Source organism: Moschus berezovskii, chromosome 1, assembly GCF_049115385.1.
Source record: "Moschus berezovskii isolate FMDL1 chromosome 1, NW_MosBer_1.0, whole genome shotgun sequence".
NCBI lineage: Eukaryota > Metazoa > Chordata > Mammalia > Artiodactyla > Moschidae > Moschus > Moschus berezovskii.
The window spans coordinates 3000504-3025273 of NC_142460.1; the positions used below are offsets into that span (position 1 = coordinate 3000504).

Sequence of the window (24770 nt, forward strand, 5' to 3'; positions counted from 1 at the left end):
ACTCAGGTGATGAAAGAATTTGCCAAGGTAGTGGACATACAAGTTAACGTGCAGATGTCCACAGCACCTTTCGCGTTCACAGAGTTAGCCGATTGGAAGACACCGGGGAGAAGACAGCCACTCTACAACAGCGAAATAAACCCCTGAGGAGTGAGTGGGAGAAGAGTCGTTCAAAGCCTAAGGGAGAACATTCTGAAAGCTCTCCAGCGAGACACAGAGGTAGCCTTCGGCAGACGGGACAGGCCTTTTTCCTGGCTTGGTTGTCGCAGCGTCAGCGAGGGGCGGGTCTCTCTACGTCAGTTGTTTTTTCCCCTGGGGCGGGACTCGTTGATTGTGTCGTTAACAGAAGAACGTCTGTGACCAGCTAGAAAACTCAGAAGAAAAAGGGCCAAGGAGAAGAGCCCTGCCAGACGTTAACTCATCCTCTAAGTGAGATAAGGTAGTGACGGGACGGGGCAGGACACACACGAGTAACAGACAGCCCAGCAGACCGGAAGTGCAGGAAGAAGTCCAGGTACAGACAGAAGCCTCGGGTCTGATGAAGGCAGCATCTCAGAGTGCTGGGTCAGGATGAACTTTCAGTAAGTGATTTTGGGACAGTCTGACACCATTTTGTAAAAGATAACATTAGGTTTATGCCTTAGATCATGTATGAGGATAAGTGCCAAATGGATCCAAGGAGACTATTCTAGTGTTAGAAACACCTGCCGGTATAACCTCACTGCTGGGAAGGACTTTTAAAACATGACTCAGAGTTGAGAGTCAACCAGGAGAGGGTGAATCCTATGACATTACAGTCCTCCAGCGATGAAGAACTTCTATCTGACCAGGATTCAAACAGCAGCAATAGCACTGTGCATGAGGTCAGAAGTCAGAAAGTTCCGCTGTGAGAAATAGCTCCGCAACATATCACATGCACACACACAGCATGCACATGTGCGCACATGCAGGCACACACGTACACACACATGCACACTGCATGAGGACAGAAGTCAGATAGGTCCGCTGTGAGAAACATCTCCACAACATATCACATGCACACACACGGCGTGCACATGCTCACACACATGTGCACATACATGCACACACGTGCACATGAACAGACACGTGCACACTGCGTGAGGTCAGAAGTCAGAAAGGTCAGCTGTTAAAACATCTCCACAACATAACGTGCACATGGCATGCGCACATATTCACATGAACATGCACACACGCATACATGAGGTTAGAAGACAGGTCAGCTGTAAGGAACATCTGTGCAACACATCACATGCGCAACAGACATGCACACACATGCATGCACATGAATATGCATGCATGTGCACACACGGTGCACACGTGTCAGAAGACAGGTCAGCTGTGAGGAACATCTGTGCAACATATCACACATGCACACGTGCATGCATGTGCATACACAGGCATGCACACAGGCCTGTGCACACATGTGTGCACATGCAGGCGTGCACGCATACCCACACATACGCACACACCTGTGCAGCACACATGATCATGTGCACACACCACATGCATGTATGCACACATGCACATGTGTACACATGTGTTTGCACACACATGTAAAAATGGCCCTTCAGCTTCTTGGAGGTACTGTTTCTCACACATCAGATGGGCAGAAATTCCAAAGCCCTTTGGAAAGCGGTCACTGTGTATGTGCTTAGTGGGAGAAGACGGCCAGTGGATGAAGGGGTCTCTTGGCTCCACCAAGAGGCTGAGTTCACAGTGGCTGACTCTGAGCTGACTTGTGACTGGCCTTGAAATGGACTTTATGATGGAAGTGACAACCCTGCCCTTGTTTCCATTGTTCGTAGGTTCTGAGCGTACAGCGAGTGTTTGGGAAGCTGTGTGTGTGAGCTGCTGGGCCCCTGGGCCCCTTCCTGGGTCCCATGGGTCCCTCAGGCTGTTTGTCCTTCCCTCTCCCTACACCTGAAGTTTGGGAGCTGCTGCTCTGCTGCCTTTTGCCGTGGGTGGTTCTGTGCTCACATGGATTTCACGCTCTGCTTGGTGGGAAGGTGTCTGCGATGTGTGTGTGGATTTAGGGGGATGGGTGATGCCTCGTCCTTGTAGGCCATGTGGGTGCCCCTTCATCTGTCCTCGAGCTGGCTCACCCTAGGGGCTGATCTCTGGGGACGAGACAGCCCCGTGCAGTCAGTGTGGAGTGTTGGCCTCGCTCCGCTGGCATCTGTCTTGGGAACTTTATGTGAAGAAGTGAGACGGGGAGGAGGAGAGGCCTGCCTGCAGGTCAGACCTGCGGCCTGGGCTGTGCCGGGCCCTCCCGTCCCGGCCCTCAGGCTGCTGTCTCACCACTGACACCCTCTGCGGACACTGGACAGTCTTCTCTGCTCCTGGGTTCCGGTTGAAGGCCAGATTGTTTTGATTTTGTGTCCCACGTGTGGACCTGTGAGCCCACAGCCTTGCATACAGGGACGGCAGCCTCAAAGGTCTGACTGAGAAGCTTCAGGGCTGCTTCCAGCCCTCCTGTGCCCGCTGTGTGTGAGTGTGTGGGAGTGAGCATTCACCCAGGGTGGGGTGGGAAGCCAGACCAAGGCCTCTTCCAGACTGGGAGCCGTGCCTCCATTCCATGCGGGTGACAACATGGCAGGGGGATGTTGTCCGTCCTGCCAGCCGCCTCTGGGGCTGAGGCCTGTTTCTCACTGGGGGCCAGCTTCAGCAGCAACCCTGTCGCTCACATTGAGACAACCCCCCACCACCACACCAGGGTCAGCAGTGGGAGGGGGTGATGAGTCCGCCCCGTGGTGGGGCCAGGAGGATGGCTGGTTGGAGGCTTGCTCCCTGCCCTCCCACCAGATACTCTCAGTCCTCCTCTGTGGCCACAGCCCGGCCTGGACTCTGTTTGTAGGAGAGACAGTGGATGTTGGATGAGAGGTCTGGCAGGCGCGCGTCCCCCTCTGCCCCTCACTCCCTTCCCCCACACACACTGCAGGCAGCCCGTCCTTTACAGGCTGCTTGGGCATCACCCATCCCATTGGAAGCTCCCGTCCCTGGCATCTTCCTGCTCTGCGTGCCAGGCCTTGAAGCTTTGTTTCATCTTGGGGACCGTCTGGAGGGAAGGAGAGATGCCTCACCACGAAGAGGGCCTGGGAGGGAGGCATGGGAGCCGCCTCCCTGCGTGGCTGTAAGACTTGCAGGGACTCTGACAGCATCGCTGCCTGCCATGCTGGTTTGCATTTAAATAGAGACAGAAGTTGGTCTGCTCAGGTGCGGTGAATGCCGAGGGCCTGAGTCGGGGACAGCAGGGGAGGGACAGTGGTGTAGGGCACCAAGCCCAGCCGCGGGTCCCGGGCACAGTGGCAGCCAGGGCTCAGCCACCTTCTCTCCTGTGGGGCTTGCCCCTCTAACCGCTGGAGCTTTTTCTCTTGTGAGAATCGTTTGCTTTGCTGTAGAAAATTCAGACTGCAGAGATGAGCAGAAGAAAGCAAAAGACGTCATCTCGCCATCCAGAGGGCACTGCAGTGACCATCTGGGGCAGTGCCTCCTCGTGGACACATGTGGGCGCACGGGTGGGTGTGTCTTGGACCCCAGTCCCCCTGGCATGTCAGTGGCCAAGGGGACATGGGGTCCGGCCTCTCTGCTCTCATCACAGATCAGGGAGCAGAGGGGGCCAAGCAGCTGCCTAGGGGCATAGCTCTGAGCTCACATGTGTGTCACTGCACAGCCACACCCAAGCACATGCGTGCCTATCTGCGTGGGCTCACACATGAGGTTGTGGCACTGCTGGTTTGTCAAGCGCCCATTTCTGTGTGTGAGCGCTCTTGTGGCCAGTGGTGTCCGTCTGCGCCCCTCCCTCTGGAGCCGGTGTGTGATCCTTCTCAGCCCCATCCCCAACACCTGGCCTCTAGGGGACTGGCCCCCTCGCTTGTTGAAGAGTGGCTGGGTGCCTCAGTATTTTAATCCTGGTGTGCCTTTTGCTTGTCTCCAGGTTTGCTGTTTAACCAGTGTTTGCAGCAGCTCTTAGTGTGCTTTTAGCTGAAATGGTAGAAAAGCCAGTTTGGTATGATTTTCAGCAAACATAGTTAATCTACTCCTGAAGTTCCCTTTGGGGTCCTGCCGTGAGCGGATCATTCCCGGCGCACAGCTGCTCGCCAGCATTGAGGTGAGGAGTTTCCTCTTCAGCTGCTCAGGGAAACGTGCGGGTCGGGCGCACGGCTGCTCCGCAGTCACGACTCAGCCCCGAGTCAGATGTGAGCATGTATTTATATCCTCAGCCTTTCTCCAGAAAGCTCAGACCGCTCTGCTTTCTAACTTTAGCTTTCTGCTCTATTAGCCAGTGCAGGGAGGAGAGAAGCCCAGATTAGTCAGTTTGCTTTGTATTTATTTTTACTTGGCCTTTTCACTTCCAGAGTTTGAGGAGAAAATGTGTGATTCTTTTCTCTGTATAATTTTGTGCCTTGACGAGAAGCCACTTTCAGCGTGAGATGCTCCGAAAGTGGTGGGATTAACCTCAGGATAGCACGTTCATTTTCCGTTCATGAAGCACACTTTAAGATGTTAATCCGTTTACTCTATGAAGTAACTATTAATTCTTTCTCAGCAAGTTGGAGAACAGCACAGACCTGCCCCGAGCAGTGGTTTGTGTCTTCCAGGCAGTCCGGCAGAGTCCCAGGGTAGAGGGTCGTGGGGTGGCCGCACATGAGAGCTGTTTTGTCAGAGAGCCAGATGAGGCGAGTGTGCGGAGAATCTGCTTACTGTTTGATGTTTATTTATGTTTTCCTCCAGGAACTAAACTAAATAATAGTCACTGGCAGGAATATATTTTGACTCCTCAGAGAGTGAACCCCTCCCTGGTAGCCATGGGAGGGGTCAGCCTGATATGTTTAAACCTCTGTCCCTTTGGAGCCTCTCACAGTCGAGGACTTGCTAGCATTTATAGCACCTTTGACCTTTCTAGTTAGCTCCCAGCAGGATTGGTTTTGTTTTGAACAGGTGATGAATCTTTAGCCATTGTTAAAAGTAATAAACAAACACGTTGAATCTCATGGAAAGTGTTACACAGACTCCTGTCCTATCTCCTGAAAGCTTGCCATGCATCTCTGTCTGGTTTGGTTCTTCTGGAGAGGACGGCCGTTGGCCCTGCGAGAACTTGTTCCTCTGTGGAGGCCCTCGTGGGAAGTGAGGGTGCTCGACTCTCTCAGAAACCCTTGTGCACTTCCTCTCTCACCTCTTCTGACTCAGCAGTGACTTAATTCGTGTTTGAACTGTTGTTGAGCGGCGTCACATGCATGGAACATGCACGGAACAGAGGCACGCAGCCCCATGGGCTGTCCCAGAGCAGGACGCCAAGCGCTGGGAGCGGAGCCCTGCTGGCCCACGGCCTCCCCACCTCCATGCCCCAGGGCCGCCCTGCAGGCAGGGTCCACCGGGCTCGTGGAGCTCAGAATGCTGCGGGACCCCTCCTGCTGGTGCCCTCTCCAGAGTTCTTGTTCCCGGTCCCGTTGTGATGAGGGGCGCTCTCCTGGTCTGTGTGCCTCTGGCTTCAGCACCCTCCCCCTTCTCCTGAAGTCTCGGATTTTGAACTTCACGTGTTTAAGAGCTGAGGTGTCTTTCTTTACTTGTGTTGATGAAACCTGAGGATTCTTGCAGAAGACGTCAAGGTTATCGGGAAGGTGAGGTTGACTCATTTGCTCTGAATGCCCTTGTGGGGTCTGCGTGCTGTTGTGTAACACGCGGGGTTGTGGGTAGAGCCAGAGCCGGGCCTCATCCCCTGAATTGCGGGGCGAGGTCATCCCCCTAACAGCATTTGGAACGCAGACTTGTCCAGAAGGGAGCTTGCTTTGTCATCTTCTACACAGGCAGAAGCTGGGGAAAGACACCTGTTAGCTCAGTGACCTCTCCGTGGTTGCTGCCACGCAGGGCCCATGTGCTGCGTTTCCACCATGGAGACTTGGCCCACTCATTAGGGCAGATAACGGGGCGGGGGGTGGTGAGTGCCTCCAGGGATGCTGGTTGGTCAGCGTGTCCCCTTGGTCCTCCTTTGAGCTAGGTTTGTCTTACAAGCAGGGTCAGTCTGGGAACCACCTTGTCCGGGCGGCACTGGTGGGACAGGGTCTGTGCCCTCTGGCCCCGCTGTCACACCACGTGTGCCTTTGCCTCAGCTGTGGTCTCTGCAGAGCACTCCTCGCACTGCTGAGTTTGAGTAAGATTTTATGTTTTATTCAGAAACAAAAGATTGTTGTGAGCCATGTATTCTGCAGGGATGCAAGCTAGGAGGAAGGAGGGGCAGTGATCCCTCTGACTGATGGCAGCTGTGCTGATAGCATTTGTCTGTGTCCTCCGAGTCTTCTTTCATATGGACATGTTTTATTTTTCCCTAAACACATTTGAGAGACTGCTGTTCCTCTGCGTATTTCTGTGGGTCTCTCATGTCATCGCAGCAACACGTGCTACAGATTAGCAGCGACGACTGGAAAAATGGTTTATATTTAGTGTTCACTGTACAGTGTCGTTTAGTAAGGACTTTGCTACAGGTCCCACGTGGAGTGGACGGCACTGTTGTACGTCTGGGGTTTTTTCCTCTGAAGACAGTGGCACAGCAGAGAGGAGCAGCCCCGGGCACTGCCCTGGCCTCGCTCTCCTCCAGGACGCTGTGCCTGCTGCCCGGCTGGTTTCCAGGGAGGCCGCCTGCAAGCACTCTGGCATCTTCCCATGATGTCTGTGCACTCTCCCGGGCGGCGTGTAGGGCGTGTGAGTGTGCGAGTGTACACGCAGAAGTAACGTGGAAGGGGGCAGCTAAACGTGCTTGTAGCCCCGACTTCCTTCTGTGCTGGGTGTGGGTCTGTCTCATGTGCATGGGCTTCCTGTGACACGTGTGGGGTTTCCGTTGTCTGTGTGGCATTTCTGTGGTATGTGTGGGACTCCTGAGCTCCATGTGCACATCATATAGCAGGTATATACACATGCATGACGCACCTGTGGGCTTTCTCCGTTAGACACTGGCTTATTCTCTGCACAGTTGCAGCACACCTTTTCCATTACCTTGTGGGCATGTTAGTGCACGGGGACCTCCCTCTTCTTAGGGCTGATACATTTTATCTGGTATCTGTTTGCTTCCACAGTTAAAAACAGTTTCAGAAGCCTTCTGATTTTATGTAAGGAGTACCATGCTCATAATCTTGTTATCGGGCTCATTTTGCTGTGTTTACCAGGAGAGCTCGTCCTTCTGTCCGGCAGATGGACTGCAGTTGTTCAGTATGCCCTGATGGGTGAGGGTGCCCTTGCAGTTTAACTATTTAAAAGCCCAGAGTGCTGTGAGCATGTGGTAGGAACGAAGTCACCCGTCCCCTTCTGCCCTCTGTGCGCCCCGAGGTGAGCAGTTGACGGTGCACAGCTCCTTTGCTTCCCCATCCTTCTGGTCCTGACCGTCCTCACTTCGTCTCACTTCTGTTCCTGTGCAGAGCCAGCAAGCAGCGCCTCTCCAGTGCTTGACTTTCGCGAGTTACATTTTTAGATTTATATTGACTAAGCTCTAAACATTTGTAGTCTGTTTCTCATCTACCATTATTTTAGGCTTTCTGTGCTTTTTCTACAGTGTTAGTCCAGGAACGTTGACAGAAGGAAAGCGGCGTGTATAGTACTGCGATCACATAGACGTATTTCAGTGCAGAGCCAAGTAGCAGAACATGCAGTTCCGAATCACAGAGCTCCTGCCCGCAAAGAGGACATTCAGGCGGCACCTCCTGCGTGCCTGTGGGTCCTCACACCCCGTGACATTCGTCTCTTAGCTTCCGGCCCTCCTTTGCTGGTGCACCTCCTTCATCCACTTCCTTATGGAACGCCCAGCTGTTCCTGCACACAGCCTTCAGACGTGGGTTTTTTTGGTTCCTGAACTCTATCGATCATTGGCTGGGTCTAGAATTCTTGGTCCGTGTCACTTTCCTTTGGAACTTGGCAAGTATTCTCTAGTATCACCAGGGTCTGGTGTCTGTGATGGGAAGTCAGGATGGCTGTGCTTGTTCTTCTGCAGGTAGGTCTCCTGCTGTCCCGTCATGTCCGTGCGTGGCCTTGAGTGCTGCTCAGCTGACTTAGGACTGCCTTTGCTCCCGGCTGCTTCCCCTCCAGGCCCGTGCTTGGGCCCCCTGCAGGCTCTCGGCCTGTCTTTTGGCTGTCACTCTCAAGTCCTGCTCTTGGCTCCTTAGTCCTGAATCCCCTGCCCTGCCGTCCTGCACATGGTTCCTTCCACTCACATGAGTCAGCCTGGGTCCACCTGCCTTCGGCCATGACGCCTGTCCCAGCTTCCTCCACTGCTGAGTCCCCTTGGTGACTTTTCAGCACTATTTCAGCTCATTCGGCTCCAGAATGTACCTTTTCTGACCCTTTGACAGGGCCTTGGGAAGAAAGGTGTGGACTTTATCACTGTTTTCAATTAAAAGCTTTTTTAGATCACTGTGAGCGGCAAGGTTCTTGCACATCTCCAACAATCGGGGTTCTTTCTTTCCACTGGAAGAACTACCCAACATTACCGGAGAATTGGGAAGAAATTAAATGAGCCAGTTTGAGTAAATTTGTCAGCAGCATATACTTGTCATTTTGTATTATGTAAGTGTGCCCCATAAACTTAAAAATAGCTGGGTAATATTGTTACATTTACCTAGATAGTGTGTTGCAAGTTAGTTAAATTTCACAGCCTCAGAGTCAGCACATGATTTCCTGATAAGCATCTCTACCAGATCACAATTCAGAGGTGCTCTATACATCTGTTTTGCCATAAGGTTGGAGATCATTTATGATACTGGTAAGTTTAGTTATTGAAAAATTTTGGTCCAGGAAAACTGACCAGATTTCCTCCCTGTGTACCCAAATAGCCCATATTAAACTAATATGGAATGATAAAGCAAAGCTAATGTAATAATGATAAAAAAAAAACACAGTAGTTAGCCGTTGAAGTCCATGATAAATTAAAGCCATCATTGATCAAGAACCGTTCTTTCTGAACTTGGGAGTGCGTGGCCCTCTGCAAACTCAGGAACACCCCAGTTTTGGGTTATGAATTACAACTTTTAGTTCTCCTTAATGATTCACTTTATAGGTTACCATAAATTGATAGTTATATCAAAAAAAGAAAGGCTATATCATCTTGTTGGTTAGGTGCCAAAGAGAGGAATGGGGGCTCCCCTGGTGGTCCAGTGGATAAGACTCTGCCTGCCAGTGCAGGTGACGCAGGTTCGAGTCCTTCTCTGGGAAGATCCCACATGCCCCAGAGCAACTAAGCCCATCCGCCAAACTCCTGAGCCTACGTGCCATAACTGCTGAAGCCCATGGAGCCCACACGCCTACAGCCCGTTGCTCCACGAGAGAAGCCACCACAGTGAGAAGCCCACGCAGGGCAACGAAGAGTAGCTCCTGCTTGCCACGGCTAGAGAAAGCCCATGTGCAGCAACGAAGACCCTCAAATAAATGAGCAAATAAACAAAAGAAAAGCTGAACATCATTAAAAAGCAAAAAACAAAACCAGAGAATGGGTTTGAGGTCAGCCACAACCTGTGGTTAGACATGCCTGAAGCAGGGGGCAGGCCAGAGGGTCTCGGGGCGTCTGACTGCAGCTCTGTTCATTTGTCCTAGGAAGGTGTGTCTGGACACACACACACACACCATTGTGTGTCTAATTTTATGTTTCCACAGACTTGAGGACCCCTCGGTGCACCCCTCCTCTAGATAAGGTGTGGGGCCGCTGTTTCCCTCTGCCCAGCGCCCACCAGGCGGGGGGCGTCATGCATGGAAACAAAGGACAGAGGTCCCACAGGCCACTGCCCCCTCCTGCCTCAGCCTGCGCCTCTCTCACAACCTCCTGACGAAGGACCCAGAGTCTTCTGAGGACGCTGAGCCCTGCGGCCCTCCTCCTCCCAAAGGAAGGACGGGGTTGGGGAGACTTCTCTGTGCTTGGTTTTCACCTTCGTGATTAGCAAGGATGCTGACTTTCATCCTCTTGGATTCTTTGTTTCTCCTTGCCGTGTTTTCAGTTCTTTTCCACAGTCACGGGTGGTTTTGGGGAAGAGCACCAGGCTCACCACACTCGTGCGCAGTCAGGAGAACCCCAGTTGGATCCCTGAGGAGTCTTGTCGCTGGTGACATGGGCGCTGATTTGTTTTCAGATCCAGCCCACCGTGCCCTCGGTATGAACACAAGGAGCTGGTGGTGACAGACTGTCACACGTGCTGGGGTTTGAATGCGCTTGTGTTTTTGTTATGGTTTTTGTGTCTCTGTGAGAGAAGTTGGCCACTAGATTTTAATTCCTGTAACTGACGTCCTCAAGAGGCTTCTGGCCAAGGTTGTGGCGACCGTGAGGAGCATTGGGAAGTGTGCCCTCTTCCCTCCTCTGAGGGTCTGGGACCCTCTGGCTGCCTGCCTCATCTCCATCCTCCCCGTCCTCTACCTCACCCCCTCCTCCTGAGATGACGGCTGCGCCTGGCTGCCAGGGGCCCCAGGCACCGGTCTGGGCCTCTTGGCCTTCCTCACCATGGAAGGGCTTCTGCCCGTGTCTCTTGCTGGTGGGGGTCTTGCCAACCCCCCCACCCCCTGCCGGGCCCGGGCTCTCTGGGTCTAAGCTCATAGTTTTTAATAGCTTCATTTATTCATCTGGAGTGACAGGGCTGATCCCGCAGCCCCCCAGCCAGCTGGCTATTCCCTGCTTCTAGGGACCTGCCCTCTTCTCCTCTCTGATCCCTAACCAAAGACCATTTTCTGGTTAAAAACTTATATTTAGTTCATCTTATGTAAGAGCAGGGAGACAGATTTGAGAACTTTCTATCAAAAATGATAAAAGGTTTTTCCTGTCTAGACAGCTCATCTTCCTGCAATGGATAATAGGATATATTAATTTTCAGTATTTGATATGTAACCTTACTGATGGCTTTTAAAATTATAACATTACTTAAGAAATACAGAGATCACATTTGTTTGGGCTTTAATTAAGAGCTTCTGAGAACGTGTTAGTTTGACACATGAATTGGATCCAAGAGGTTGATGGCTGGCCCAGGTTTATGTAACAACACAGGGACGTGACGGCGGAAGCTGGCGCTGTTGTCACTCAGGGACATGCGTCCTTAGGGCAGTTTCCGCATTATTGGTATTTTTAGACCTTGCAGTGAATGGTGGATCCCTGTGCTCCCTGCCAGGGCTGCTGCCCCAGCATCTCTGCTTGTCCGCTGTGGTCTGTGCAGGTCTCAGAGCCTTGTTCTTTCTTTCAGTTACAGGAAGCTTCCTGAGTTTTGCTCTGCGTGTTAATTCTTCCTGTCAGTCTGCCTTCCATACTTGGCTTGTGCATTTCAGTCTGGAGAGCATTTTGTTTTCCCCAATTGTTCTGTTCAGGATCCAGTCCGGGTTTCTCGGGGGAGTGGCAGGGCCTTCCTTGTGCGTTTCCTGGGGTCTGTGGGCGGCGGCTGCAGACTAGGGGCAGGCGGGCATCCTCTGGGGCAGGTCCCACTCTCCTGCTGCTCTGGGCCCTGTTGTTTGTCGGCTGTGATGGGGTGTGAGGCTCCACTCTAGGCCAGTGTGTCTTTGGACTCCCCTTGGCAAAGACATGTCCTCTGCTCACCCATTGGTCTCGCTGGTTTGTCCTGAAGGGAGCAGGGGCCGAGGACGGGCCTGGCTCAGAACGCCCGTCCCTGCCCACCTGCTGTTCTGGTGACCAGGCCTCTGCCCTGTGCCCAGGATGGAGTCACTCCTGCTCTGAGCTGGTGAAGCCGGTGCTGCCCGCAGCTCGTGTCAGCATCGCTTGTCCTGGGCCCGAGTGCTGGAGGGGCAGGGGGGCCGCGCCTCGGGCGCTGGGGGCAGCTCGCGCTGTCCCCGTGTGCACCTCTGGCCTTCCCTCGCTGTCTCTCTGCTCTTGCCTCTGTGTGCCTCTCCTCTTTGTGTGTGTCTCTCCCTCTCTGGGTCTCTGTCTCTCTCTCTTCCGCTCCATCTCTGCTGTCTTCCAGTGGAGACCCAGGGCTCATTCCTAGTGTTGGGAACATTGGGTTTCTCTAAAAACGATCATAACACAATAAAATATATCCAGACAGGGAGCAACCTCCCACCTACTTAATGAATTGTTTTAATATTTGCAACATGCTTTAATTGCCCATGAAGCATTTGATTGTTGAAAGCTTGAAAGAAATAACATTTCCTTCAGGTCATAAAAATATTTCCAATAATGTTCACCAGTTCACTCCAAAAAATAAGTGGGGTTTTAAAATACAAAACAAAGTAGTCTTTTTTTTAACAGCAGCTTTTTGGGGGTGCAGTTGACGTATGCCCGGACCCTGCACATGTTGTAACGGGTGACGGTTGAGCCCCACAGAGCATCGCCCTGTGAAGGTGGTGAACGCCCCCACCCTGCCCCGTCCTGTCGCGGTGGATCCTTTGCAGCTCCTGGTTCACGTGGACGGGATCGGGCCATGCGTCCCTCTCTGGCTCATTTCACTCAGCACGATGACTCAGAGACCCAGCGTGTTGTTGCAACTGTCAGTGTTTCATTCCAAAGGAATCTTTCTTATGAGGGAAAGGACAGTACTCTTGCTTGCTCAGAAGGTGGGGTAGATTTAATTCACCGAGCAGAACAAAGTCCACTTTGACTGGGGCTATTAAGCCCCAAATGCAGGGGGAATAAAAGGCTGGTAAATTGAGGCCCTGCTGGGTGGTCCCAAGGTCACGTGAGAACCTGTATCTGGCTGAGCCTTCAGGACCAGGTAGATCCAGTGCTCTCCCCTGGACCCCGTCCCACTGGCTCAGACTGGAGTGGGCCCTGCTTGGGAGCAATGACGAGGGTGGTTCTCGGGTGTACTGTGCGGAGCGTTTCCTCGGCGTGAAGGGTCTTGGGTCCCCAGCCAGGGTTTGAACCTGGATCCTGGCACTGGAAGCGCTGAGTCCTAACCACTGGACCACCAGGGAATTCCAAGTGGAATGTAAATAATACAAAAAGAGGATGAAATCAAACCAAGGCCTCTGGACTAGAGAATCATTTCCTCGGGCGAGTCTTTCTTCATAGACTTCCCAGAGGAAGTGAGGGCCAGTGGCCCCTCCCCCCACTTCCCTTCCTTGGGTGTCCCCTTCCTCGGGACGTTTTTATATTTAAGTGTTTATTGTAGTTTTACCACATGAAGCTACTGCTTTTCTCCACAACAGTCACATACCAGGATCGACTTGATTCTTCTGAAATCTTAGCCAGGGAAGCTTCTGTTATATCAGAGCTGAAATATCAATGCTCAGAGGTTTCCCTAGTTCAGAACAGTTGAAGACACCTGTCTTCTAGAACTTCCTTTGCATTTTCTCATGCTAGTTGTTGAAGAGGAGCTCTGCCCTCTGGGTGAAGCCAGGATCCTTGGAGTGAGGCTCCTCAGAGTCACTCGGCTTTGATGCCATCCTCCACCCACAGGCCTCATCCCCAAGGCCTGTCCACTGAGCCTCCCAATGGAAAGCCTGACGTTTCCATCTCTGTCATCCTTCTGCCCCCCAGCTGTCCCGGCCCCACCCCTGGCGTTGCCCACAGAGCTATCAGCCTGATCTTTCAGAAAACACAGCCCAGATTCCTCTCTCTCACACCAGCTTTAACCGAGAGCCCCTCCCCTACCAAAGGCATCCGGAGGGGCTCCTCCTGCTTTCAGTCCCAGCCTCAGCTGAGGGGCGTCCGCACCCCCTGCCTGGCTCAGTGACTTGGGGTCCCCCTGCGGCCCCTCCTCTGGTGCCCCCCGTGGCCCCTCCCAGTGCCCTCCCTGTGACTCGGGGGGGGTCCCCTGCAACCCCTCCTCCAGTGGCACCCCCCGCGGCCCCTTCTCTGGTGCCTCCTTTAGTGGAAGATCGCAGGACTGGGTAAGCCCTTGAAGCAGTGGTGGTACCAGTGCTGCGGAAGTAGCCCTGTGTGTCAGCATCCCTCTGCTGACCGTTTTCTGTCCCCTGCCTTGAGCCCGTGGAGCCTTGCGTCTCGGACAGTCGGCATCTCTGACATCAGGGAACCTGCTTTGTGTACCTGCATGCTCACAGACGGTGCTGCACGCCCGCAAGGCAGAATGTGGGGGCAGACTGAGTGAGTGAAAGTAGCTCGGTCGCGTCCGACTCTGCGACCCCATGCAGTCCATGGATTTCTCCAAGCCAGAGTACTGGAGTGGGCAGCCTTCCCCTTCTCCAGGTCTCCCGTATTGCAGGTGGATTCTTCACCAGCTGAGCCACCAGGGAAGCCCGAGAAGACTGGAGTGGGCGTCTGCTTTGTGTATCTGCTCTCTTACGAATGGTGCTACGCATCTGCAAGGTAGAATGTGAGATACTTATTTGGGGGCAGAGCGAAGCCTTAATTTCCACAGTCTAGTAAAATTATAATGATAAATACCACTTTTCAAGGAAATTCGAGAGCTTCATTCAGTCAGCAAGGTTTCCAAGGGCACAGCAGTCCATTGGGTGCCAAGCGACGTGTTTGTGTAATGGGACTGGATCTGTGTTTGCAGTTAGTGCCCACGAGCTCAGCCCCACCTGACCCTGTTTCACCAGCATTGCTGTGGCATCTGAGCTCCTTTTGTCAGCAGATACAGGTGAAGCCCTGCAGAAACCCTTGCAGCCTGACTAATGAGTGGTCACGCTGCTGTCAGAGGTGAGTGTCCTGAGCCAGGTGCAGCCACCAGGAGAGGGCCCCAGGAGGCGGTGGCAGTGGTGCCTGGGTGTGTCAGGGGCTGGAGACCATGGAGCCTCCAGCTGACAGGGCTCCTCCGTGTCCCACCCCCTCCACCCCTTCCGGAGTTTTAGGGTGCCCAGGCCCTGCACTTTTCCTGTGGCGTGCCAGGTGTATTGAGCCAGGCAGGGTTCTGGCTCCTGAACCTGCGCCATCAGCTGGCCTCCTCTCCCTGCAGCCTGGCTCCCTGCGCACTTCTCCCTTCTCCCACAGGGTCTCTCTTCTTCTCTTTCGCAAGAAATAGGAAACCTCCCTGATGGTTCAGATGGTGAAGAATCTGCCTACAATATAGGAAACCCAGGTTTCAACCCAGGTTTGGATCCCAGGAAGACCCCCTGGAGGAGGGAGTGGCAGCCCACTCCAGTATTCCTCCCTGGAGAATCCCACGGACAGAGGAGCCTGGCAGGCTACAGTCCATGGGGTCCCAAAGAGTCAGACACAACTGAGCGCCTCACACTTGCGCTTTGACTGGCAGGAGCGTTCTGACTGCCTCTCCTGACTTTCCTTGAGGTCTTGCCACCCTTTACACCCAGGCTCCTCGGCTCTCTGTGCTGCTGCGGGCAGTGCCGCTGTCACTGGTCTCGTCTGGTTCACAGTGTGGCAGGTGCAGCTGGCCCTGGCCCAGCTTGGGTGTGAATGGGTCACCTTTCCGTCAGTAGCAGTTCTACAGCACTGCACCACCCGAGGACACAGGGGAGCTGGGGACTCAGGGCACCACGCGTGGCCGTGTTGTCCCGGGTCAGCTGTGCTGGGCTCTGTCATTACTGACAGCGCTCCCTAACACTGTGGGCACCGTGGGTGGGTTTGTCTTCTGTGCCTTGTGATTTTCTCCTACATCTGTGTTATAAGCTGCGTGACTCCTCCAGAGGCGTGAGGGTCAGGAGAGCGGTTCTGATGACACGTCCGTCCTCTGCCCTACCCAGGGTAAAAGCAGACATGTCTCGGTCTCCTCGAGCTCCTCCTTGACCACAGCCCCTTGCCATGTGGACATGGCCGCTGTCCCGTGTTTCAAAGCAGCATTGTGCTGGCCGTTCTCTCTACATCAGCGCGGAAGCCTGTGTCCCTTGGAATCCGGCTCAACTCTGCCTGCTACTGAGCTGCCTGTAGTGGGGTCATGGGATGTCCTCCTGTGGCCCTCTAGGTTTATTAGCGTGGAGGATTACATCGATAGATTTCCACGCATGCAGTCATTCTCGTGTTCCCAGCACAAATCCAGCTAGATCATGCAGGATTAGTCAGGTCTGCATTCGCTGATGCTGTCGAGAGTGTTTACGTCTGTCCCTGGGAGTAGTTTGGCTGACACGTCTTCGTTCCTCCTTGCACTTGGCAGATGTGTTCCTGCGGAGTGTCGGGCGAACTTCCTGGGGGAGCCATCCAGGCATGGACTTGTTCGTACAGTGATTTTTTTTCTCTCTTGATTCTACTTCTTTAATGTTGGTAGTCAAGTCAGATTTTCCATTTCTTCCTGAGTCAGCTTTGAAGAGTTGCATTTTTCTTTGAATTTGCTCATTTTACCTAAGTTTACAAGATTTTTGGAGTAGCTCCATTCCAGGGGGTCTCTTGCTGCTTAACTTACGCACCCAAGACTCAGCTTCAGAGAACAACCACGATGTTGTTCTGCTTGTGTCTTCATGGGTCAGGGATTTGCGGGGCATGTGTGGATGGCCTGTCTGTGCTCCACAGTGATGGGCACCTCAGCTGAGCTTGCCCAAATATCTGGAGGTTGGCCACGTGTCTGGGGCCATCGTTCAGGCTGATGCCTGGGTTCATTGGTTCTTAGTGTCCTGCCCAAGGAGGCTTCGTGAGTGACATGACTGGCACCTCCTGCAGCTGGGTGATGATGGGTGGGCAGCACTGGGCACGACTCTGGGCACTCGGCTCAGAACCTCTGTGCAGGACAAGACGACTATGTGACCTCTAACCCCAGGCCTGCGGGGCTCTGCAGCAAGTGCCTGTCACACCTGGTGATGCTGCCAAAGGAGATGGGGACGCCGTGTGCCCTGTCCTCACTGGCACACGTTCTAGGGGCATCGGAGCCCGTCACAGCAGAGAGGTGTGGCGGAGCCTGAGGACCTGCAGCTGTAGCTATGCAGAGGTAGGGTCCTGGTGGCTGGCGATGGGGGTCTGCACAGCTTGGCCGCACCAGGGTCAGGTGCACTGTCCTCCTCTGTCTTGCCACTGTCCCTCAGACTCACCACTCTCCCCACAGACGCGGGCCAGTTGGTCTGCACTGGAGAAGCAGGTGTCGTTTGGATATCAGTTTGTTTTTCAGAAAGAAAATACGGGCGCTCCCTTGTTACGTCTCGCAGGTATATCAGCAAGTTCCATCATCCCACTGGTCGGGAGGAAGTGATCTGGAGGGTAGTTTCCTGGGCTCCGCTCCAGACACAGGGCTGGCTGTCGGCGCTGACCTGGGCGGGAAGGGGTGGGGGGATGCCGAGCCTGCAGCCCCGGGTCTGTCTGGACTCACGCGTGTGCACAGGCCTGCGCGGGTAGCGTCTGCTGTCTCGGAAGATGGGTCCGGACAGGACTGTGCCCTAGGCCTCATTCCTTGGCGTGTGGGCTGGTGCTTGTTTGCGCTGGCCTGTTGGCGAGTGGAGAACTGATGGTGTGAGTCATGTGCGCACCTGCCTGATGTGGCAGGGGGTGAAGGTGGACGTCATCATGCGGTATCTGCTTTAAAGATCAAGAGCACATTCGAAGTAAGGGAGACATATCTAGGAGTTGTTGTTCAGTCGCTCAGTTGTGTCTGACTCTTTATGATCCCATGGACTGTAGCCTGCCAGGCTCCCCTGTTCATGGAATTCTCCAGGCAAGAATACTGGAGTGGGTTGCCATTTTCTTCTCCAGGGGTTCTCCCCGGCCCAAGGATTGAACCTGTGTCTCCTGCATTGGCCGATTCCTTACTGCTGAGCCACCAGGGAAGCCCCCATATTCAAGAGAGGACTGGTTTTTGGGGGGCTGTGTTGTGCAGCCTGCAGGATCAGTTCCCTGGGAGAGGACTTTTCATGAGCAGCATGTGTTAGGGACTTGGCTTCCCTGGTGGCTCAGAGGTTAAAGCGTCTGCCTGCGATGCAGGAGACCCAGGTTCGATCCCTGGGTGGGGAAGATCCCCTGGAGAAGGAAATGGCAACCCACTCCAGTATTCTTGCCTGGGAAACCCCATGGACGGAGGATCCTGGTGGGCTACAGTCCACGGGGCCGCAGAGTCGGACACGACTGAGGGACTTCACTTTTTCACTCTGACTTCTGCGATGGTGGAAAGGCTTTCTTGTTGTGTTAAAGTTACCATGAAGCACGGGAACCGTCTGTTACAGGGGGAAGGCTTTCCGGTCGGCATGGAGAGCTGGACAAGGGCCTGAAGGAAGCCTGCCCAGCGGGCGCCACGCTCGGATCATCTCGGCTCCACCCGCTCCGCAGGGCCCAGGCGGCACAGGAACTCGTGGGATTCACGGTAAGAGTGGAACCTGTAAGCTGTAAACCTCTGCTAACTTTCGACTCATAAAAAATGCCTCTGGCCCCACGTAAACTCATTAGTTAAGCCTTTTGGCTGGCTGTTTAAAATGCATTTTGTTAGGAGCTTCCTACAGATGGTCGGTTCCTGTCCCCACAGCCTCTCAGCCGGCGCTCTGCTGCCCCCCAGTGGCCGCCCCGGGTGGCCAAGGGCTGGGCCCTCCCGGGGACTCGCTGTAAAGCCTTTACCGCAGATTACTTTCTTTCAGGTAATTAAAAGAACATTTCTTCGTACTGATTGTTGGTGACTATTACATGATTCAGCGTCTGCTTCTGAGGGAAGCTGAGACGACTGTCAAGATCCCGGTAGTTAGTATGACTAAGGTTAGTTTGTGGCCTGAGAGTGACTGAGTCAGGAAGGCCGCGCGCTGAACTTTGACGGAGGTTTTCCTTGGGGAAGAAGTGTTATAGGAAGCGGCTGCCAGAGGCTGCTGCGTGCAGAGAGAGGGCGTTCTGCGTTCGTCCACTCCCTCACTGGGGGCGGAGGCACGTCAGCCAGGACACAGCCCTCTCTGGGCCTCAGTGAGCGTGGAGCCCATGGGGTTGGTTAGGGGCAGGAGCTGTACCATGCCTGACTGCAGGGCCCAGGACTGTGCCTGGATGGCCCGCCTGTCGCTTCTGTGTCCGCAGACATCGGGAACGTCAGGTCCCTGGTTTCCAGGGAAGCCTTTAGAAGAGGTTCTGTCTAATCTTCAACTGGCACTTTCTTTCTGTTTTCTTTTTTTTCTTTCGTACGTAGCCAGCAAGTGTATGGAAAGGGCAAAACCATGAAAATTTTTACCACTGCTTGTGCCAGTGGGATGGAGTTGTATTTTTAACCACAACTCATCTTTTAGCTCAATTAGTGACCTTAAATCAATTTCTCTGTAGCCAGAGTTGATTGGGAGATGGTAAAAAGCCCAGAGTGAGACCATGCTTGAGCACTGCAAGTGAGCTGTGACTTATGGCCACCTACATCCAGGGGGCTGTAGATGTAACGTTCTTGTTGTTTAGTCGCCCAGTCGTGTCTGACTCTTTATGACCCCATGGACTGTGGTTCACCAGGCTCCTCTGTCCATGAGACTTCCTAGTCAAGAATGCTGGAGTGGGTTGCTATTTTCTTCTCCAGGGGATCTTCCTGACCTAGGGATTGGACCTGTATCTCCTGCACTGGCAGGTGGATTCATTACTACTGTGCCATCAGGGAAGCCCCCAAAACATTGCCCTCTTAGGCCCATCTGGGATTGAAACCCAAGATCTCCTGTTTACTAGACAGGTGCTTTCACAGCTAAGCCACAGAGCCAATTATAATGCGATGTAAACTATCGCTTTAATTATGCTGTTGAAGTGAATTAGAAAGTGTTTTTTAATGTGACGTAGGAGAAGGAAATGGCAACCCACTCCAGTACTCTTGCCTGGAGAATCCCAGGGATGGCAGAGCCTGGTGGGCTGCCGTCTATGGGGTCGCGCAGAGTCGGACACGACTGAAGCGACTTAGCAGCAGCAGCAAGCATGCACTGCAGAAGTGAATTGTTTTCGATCCTGTGCACAAGTCAGTTGTCCCTGAAGGCACAGGAAAAAAAGCAAGGACAAAAGGTGGCACCTGAAGCAGAACGGAGGGCGGAATGGTCAGACACCAGTGTCAGGAATCAGGTCTTCTGCCGAGTCTGTGCTGATAGGCGGAACCTGCAGAGTAGACACTGCTCATTTGTTTCATAAAATGAGAGCTAATTCTAGCAACTGTAATCCCGTGTATTAATCTTTTTTTTCACAGTGATTTGAAAAAGAAAAAAGCATGCAAGTTTCTGGCTGGATAAAGTATCTCTTGGCTGACGCGCTCCTGGTCAGTAGCCCTGTTTGCCGTCTGGCGGGAGCGCTGCAGGCAGCCTGTATTTTTAGCTCCAGGCCAGTCCCTGCTTCCACCTCTCTTGCTCCTTAAACAGGCGGAAGTTGCTTCCTGTGTCTCACAGGTGAGAACGCCTTCCAAGGCTGGGGCCTCTTGAGGTCGTGCTGTGGAGCCCCTGCAGAGTTTAAGGCCCCATGCGTGCTGTGCAGGCCAAGTTGCTTCAGTCCTGTCTGATTCTTTGCGACCCTATGGACTGTAGCCCGTCAGGCTCCTCTGTCCATGGGATTCTCCAGGCAATACTGGAGTGGGTTGCCATGCCCTCGTCCAGCGGATCTTCCCCACCCAGGGATCGAGCCGAGTTCCTTACATCTCCTACATTGGCAGGCGGGCTCTTTACCACTAGTGCCACCTGGGAAGCCCTTAAGCTCCCTCAGGGGGTTAATTTGAGGGGGTTCCGGGGAGGCCTGGCTCTGCTCAGACGCTGAGGCTTTCCCCAGTTTCTCATTGCCACCAATCCCCTCAATCTGCTTATGACAAATATGTATAGACTCCCCTTCTAATTCTGAAATGAAGTCATTATAATTATGACCACACCCAAATGCAGTAAAAGAGAAGTCAAGACGCACAGTGAAGTAGTTCTCACGTGGACCTGTGCGTGCCCTTCGCTGCGCAGACACCTGCAGATGCGGAGATGCAGGCGCTGTGACGGTGACGTGGGACTGCGGTGCTAACCTGAGTGGGATGGCCCTCCGCTCATGGACTGGCTCTCAGAGCAGCAGGATGCAACCCACTCTGCCTTCACACAGCAGTTACACTCTGGACTGCTGGGTGTGTGGCAAGTTGTGACTGTATTGAAACAGGCCTGGGCTTGTGTCCCCATGAATCTGTCACCTGCATGTCAGTCCTTCGGGCAGGACAGTTATTTCTGGGACAGTCCTGCTTGTCTCACACATTTCCCTCTCCCCATATAGTGCCCGAGCGCCCCAGCCCTGTGACAACCAGACCACGTCCACACATGGCTACCACTGACAGGAGCCTTGGCAGAGAGAAGAAAGTGGCAAGGAGGGTCTGTCAGGGACGGGGTGGCATCAAGATCCTCACAGGCCTGCTGGGTGTTCTGAAAGCTGGGGTAGCTGTGGGCCTGGGAGGGGTCCCCTGGGGCATCAGGCAGGCCCTGGCAGGTGCAGGTGACCCCAGGTGCTCCTAACTAACACCAGCAATGGGGGAAGCGGGAGGCAGCGCTGTGAGGGCACCTGGTGCTTAGGCAGGTGGCTAAATCCTTACATATTGGGATAGAAACTTGACTTTTCCCTTTACTGTGATTTATTGGCTAACAGAATCTGTTTAACACAGATGACACTTCAGTTTACAAACACTTCTGAAGGTCAGTGAACTAAAGAAAAGTTTGGCTGAGAATGAAGAGTGTCTCAGTGTGCTTCTGGCATGAGTCACTGCTGCCGAGAAGGTGTCCTTGTGTGGCCTGCCTGACTCATCAGCGTCAGCTCAACAAGGCGCGTCCAGGCAGAAGCATCCCTGTTTGTGAGGTCATGGGTCTCGGGCAGCCAGGTGCAGAGACTGGCCCTGTGGGACCCCGGTGCTGCCCAGGGAACCGAGGTCCACCCAGCTCAGGTCTGCCAGTGTTCGCTCTTCTGCTCGGGAACCAGGAAGCCAAGCGGGAAATGGATCCTGCCGGGGACTGTGCTCTTCTCCTGGAGGCTTCTGCATGTGAACCTTGGTGGTTCAGTCATCACTCATTGGGCAGCGAGGGCCTGCTTCCCCAGGCCACGTGGAAGAGGCGCACTCAGGGTCCAATGAGCCCAGTCGTGGGTGTGGCCTGCACTGTGGGTGTGGCCAGCATAGTGGGCGTGGTTGGCGCAGTGGTTGTGGTTGGTGCAGTTGGCGTGGCCAGTGTCTGGCCAACCACACTTTCTGAGCCACCACAGGTCACCCGCAGGCTCAGTGCGGAATGTGAACCCAGTTCTGTCCTTGGAAGCATCGGTGGTCAGCATGCCCGTGAACTAACTTCTTGTCACTATGAAACAGACTGCAGCAAATGTCCTCCAGCTGTCTCAGAGTCAGGGCCAGATTCCTTGCTGCTGCTCTCACCTGGTCCAGAGTTTAGAGGCCCAGGGGCCCTACCCAGCCAGTGACCACCGAGTCACTTGTGGTTGCAGGATGCAGGCCTTTGGCCCCAACCCCTGGACACGGGAAGGGGAGGGAGCCTCTTCTGCTGCCTCCCATTCGGATTTCTTTCCTCCACCCTATTTGGGGTGAGCCCACCCAGGGAAGTCCCCTTTACACTAATTGAGCCAGCTGATTCGGGACCTTCATCATATCCTCACATCCCTTCCCCATGCCTCCTGTGGCCGTCGGCCCATCATGTCTGCAGCTCTGCCACCATCAAGGGGGAGGGGGAAGCACGGTGTGGAATGGGGTGTGGTGCCAACACCCACTGGCTGGGGAGAACTTACTGCACCTGCGCCTGGTTGAGGTATGTGGCTGACACAGGCGTGTGCCCCGCAGGGTGTGTACCTGATCGGAGTGTCCCAGACAGGCAGAGGACTGCGTGGCCTCTAAAGCACATGATGCCTGTGCGTCCCTACAAACCAGTATGGACAACACAGCGGGGAAAAACGGGCAGGAAAGCTTGCACAGGTTTGGCACCAGAAATGAAATCGGGGTGGCCAGGGAACATGTGAAGCAGTGCCCACTGGCAGTGGAACCCAGCATGTCTGGAGGTTGGGCCAGCACCAGCCCGAAAGCCACTTGGGGAATCCTCCCAGAACCATCCCCAAGGTGGGCACCTGGGCCCCAGGTGGGTCTGGCGTTCTACTTCTGGGGCCTGTCCCGAGATATGTGCAGCCTAGAGTCTGAGCCCCTGGCCGCGGCCCTTGACTGAGGCTGCGTGCGTGGACTTGAAGCCAGAGTGGAGAGGCTGGTTCCCGGGGAGCCCTCCCCTGCTCACCCCTCCCTCCTCCTGCTGCTTGGCGCTCCCGGTGCCCAGGGAAGCCCTGAGGCTGTCTCTGTCTCGGCACCCAGTGCATAATAGCCAGTTAGAGACCGCTGTGAGCATACTCACAGGGAGGCCTTACAGGCTCAGCAGAGCCAGGAGGGCATTCTGGAACTGCCGGCCTGCTTCTGCGCCTCACTGCCCATCAGACAGGCTGGGAAGGATGGGGGCCTGCTAAGTGGTCAGGTGCGTGGAGCGTGCGACAGCTGGACTTCTGGGGGGCCTGGGCTTGGGGCGAGGCTGGGGTGAGTGGACCAGGGCCTGGAGCTGGGGGGAGGGAAGAGCTCCATCTTCTCCCCCCACCTGGAGCTCACCTGCTGGGAGGACTCTCCCCAGGCTGTCGCCCCCAACCGCAGTCCAGCTCTGGCCTCCTCCCCACCCATCATGGTGGGTGACGGTGCAGACCAGGCACTGGGTTCATGGTCTCCTGCCTGGTCTGCATAGCTGGGGGTGCCCCCTTCACCATCCCGGGCTCCTGAGGCGCCTCCTTTCTCAGCTCCAGGGCCTCAGGCAGGGGCTCAGATGGCAGGGAATGTCCGAGTGAAGCTTCTTAGCACCTGCTTCCTATCAGCACCTGCAGCAATGTTCATGGCCGATCTCTGGTGCAGTCGGGACCCACTCTGTCATTTATCTAGCAGACACGTGCCTTACACCTGTGGGCAGGCACTAACTGAGGCCCTTGGGACTAGGGTGGGTGGGACAGACAGCACCCACTGATGCTGCTGGTAGCAGGGGACAGTCATGGTTGCCACCAGGCAGCGTTGGCTGTGGGGGGACCTGCAGGCCAGGGGTGGGACCTCTCCCAGGGGGCAGCGTCCCAGCGAGGGCCCAGGAGGGGCCCCCATGTGCCTTCTCTGCATATCCCTGGCTGAGGGTGGCTGCAGGCAAAATAGCGCACAGTTAACCTCACTAGTGGGCTTCCCTGGGGGCTCAAACAGTAAATAATCTGCCTGCAATGTGGGAGACCTGGGTTTGATCCCTGGGTTGGGAAGATTCCCCTAGAGGATGGCATGGCAACCCTCTCCAGTTTTCTTGCCTGAAGAATCCTTTGGACAGAGGAGTCTAGTGGGCTACAGTCCATGGGGTGGCAAAGAATCAGACACAACTGAGCAACTAAGCCCAGCACAACCTCAAAAGTACAACTCGGTAAATAAAAGTTCAGTTGCTTTTGCAGTGTTGTGTGCCATTGTATCTGTTGTTCTTGGAGATTAATTGGTGATTTTCTTCTAGCTGCTTTGAGCTCTTGTCATGACTCAATACTAGATAATAGATCCAGACACTTAAGACTGGTGTGTGGAAGAAAAATTAAGAGAGTCATTTATATTGTCTAGTTGCTAAGTTGTGTCCAAGTCTTTGTGACCTCATGGACTACAGCTTATCAGTTTTCTCTGTCCTCCAGTATCTCCTGGAGTTTAATCAGATTCGTGTCCATTGAGTCAGTGATGCCATCCAACCATCCCGTCCTCTGATGCTCGATCATTGTAGATACAGGAAAATTTGGTTTTCTTCCCTGTGTCTTCAGGGAAGGATTTTTAGAAATACTAGCATCGCCCTCTTGTGGACGGGTTTGTTATGTAGTCACCACTCTAAACTTTGAAAGGCTGAATCTGTGAGACCCCTGCCCCTCCTGTTCACATGGAGAATTCCAGAAAATTGATGTTTCCTGACCACCTTATTAATGCACCCTTGGCTGTGCCCAGGACACTGTGGACCGCTGCTGAGTTTGTGGTCCACCTTTTGAACATGAACTGGGACAT

At 54.1% G+C, this 24770-nt stretch overlaps 1 protein-coding gene and 1 non-coding gene across 4 annotated transcripts in view; both read left to right on the forward strand.

The window, feature by feature from the left end:
• Positions 1 to 24770, forward strand: part of ADARB1 (adenosine deaminase RNA specific B1) — a 119468-nt gene that overhangs the window by 27095 nt on the left and 67603 nt on the right. For all 3 annotated transcript variants that reach the window (XR_016037115.1, XM_088834827.1, XM_088834829.1), the window contains exon 3: positions 17983 to 18119. Coding sequence is in view for 2 of the 3 variants with exons in the window: in XM_088834827.1 (XP_088690953.1) it covers positions 17983 to 18119 (137 nt within the window). In the remaining variant the exon portion in view is untranslated. The remainder of the gene's footprint in view (positions 1 to 17982; positions 18120 to 24770) is intronic.
• TRNAH-GUG (transfer RNA histidin (anticodon GUG)) lies at positions 17702 to 17773 on the forward strand. The gene has a single exon. It is a non-coding gene; the product is annotated as a tRNA-Arg (tRNA).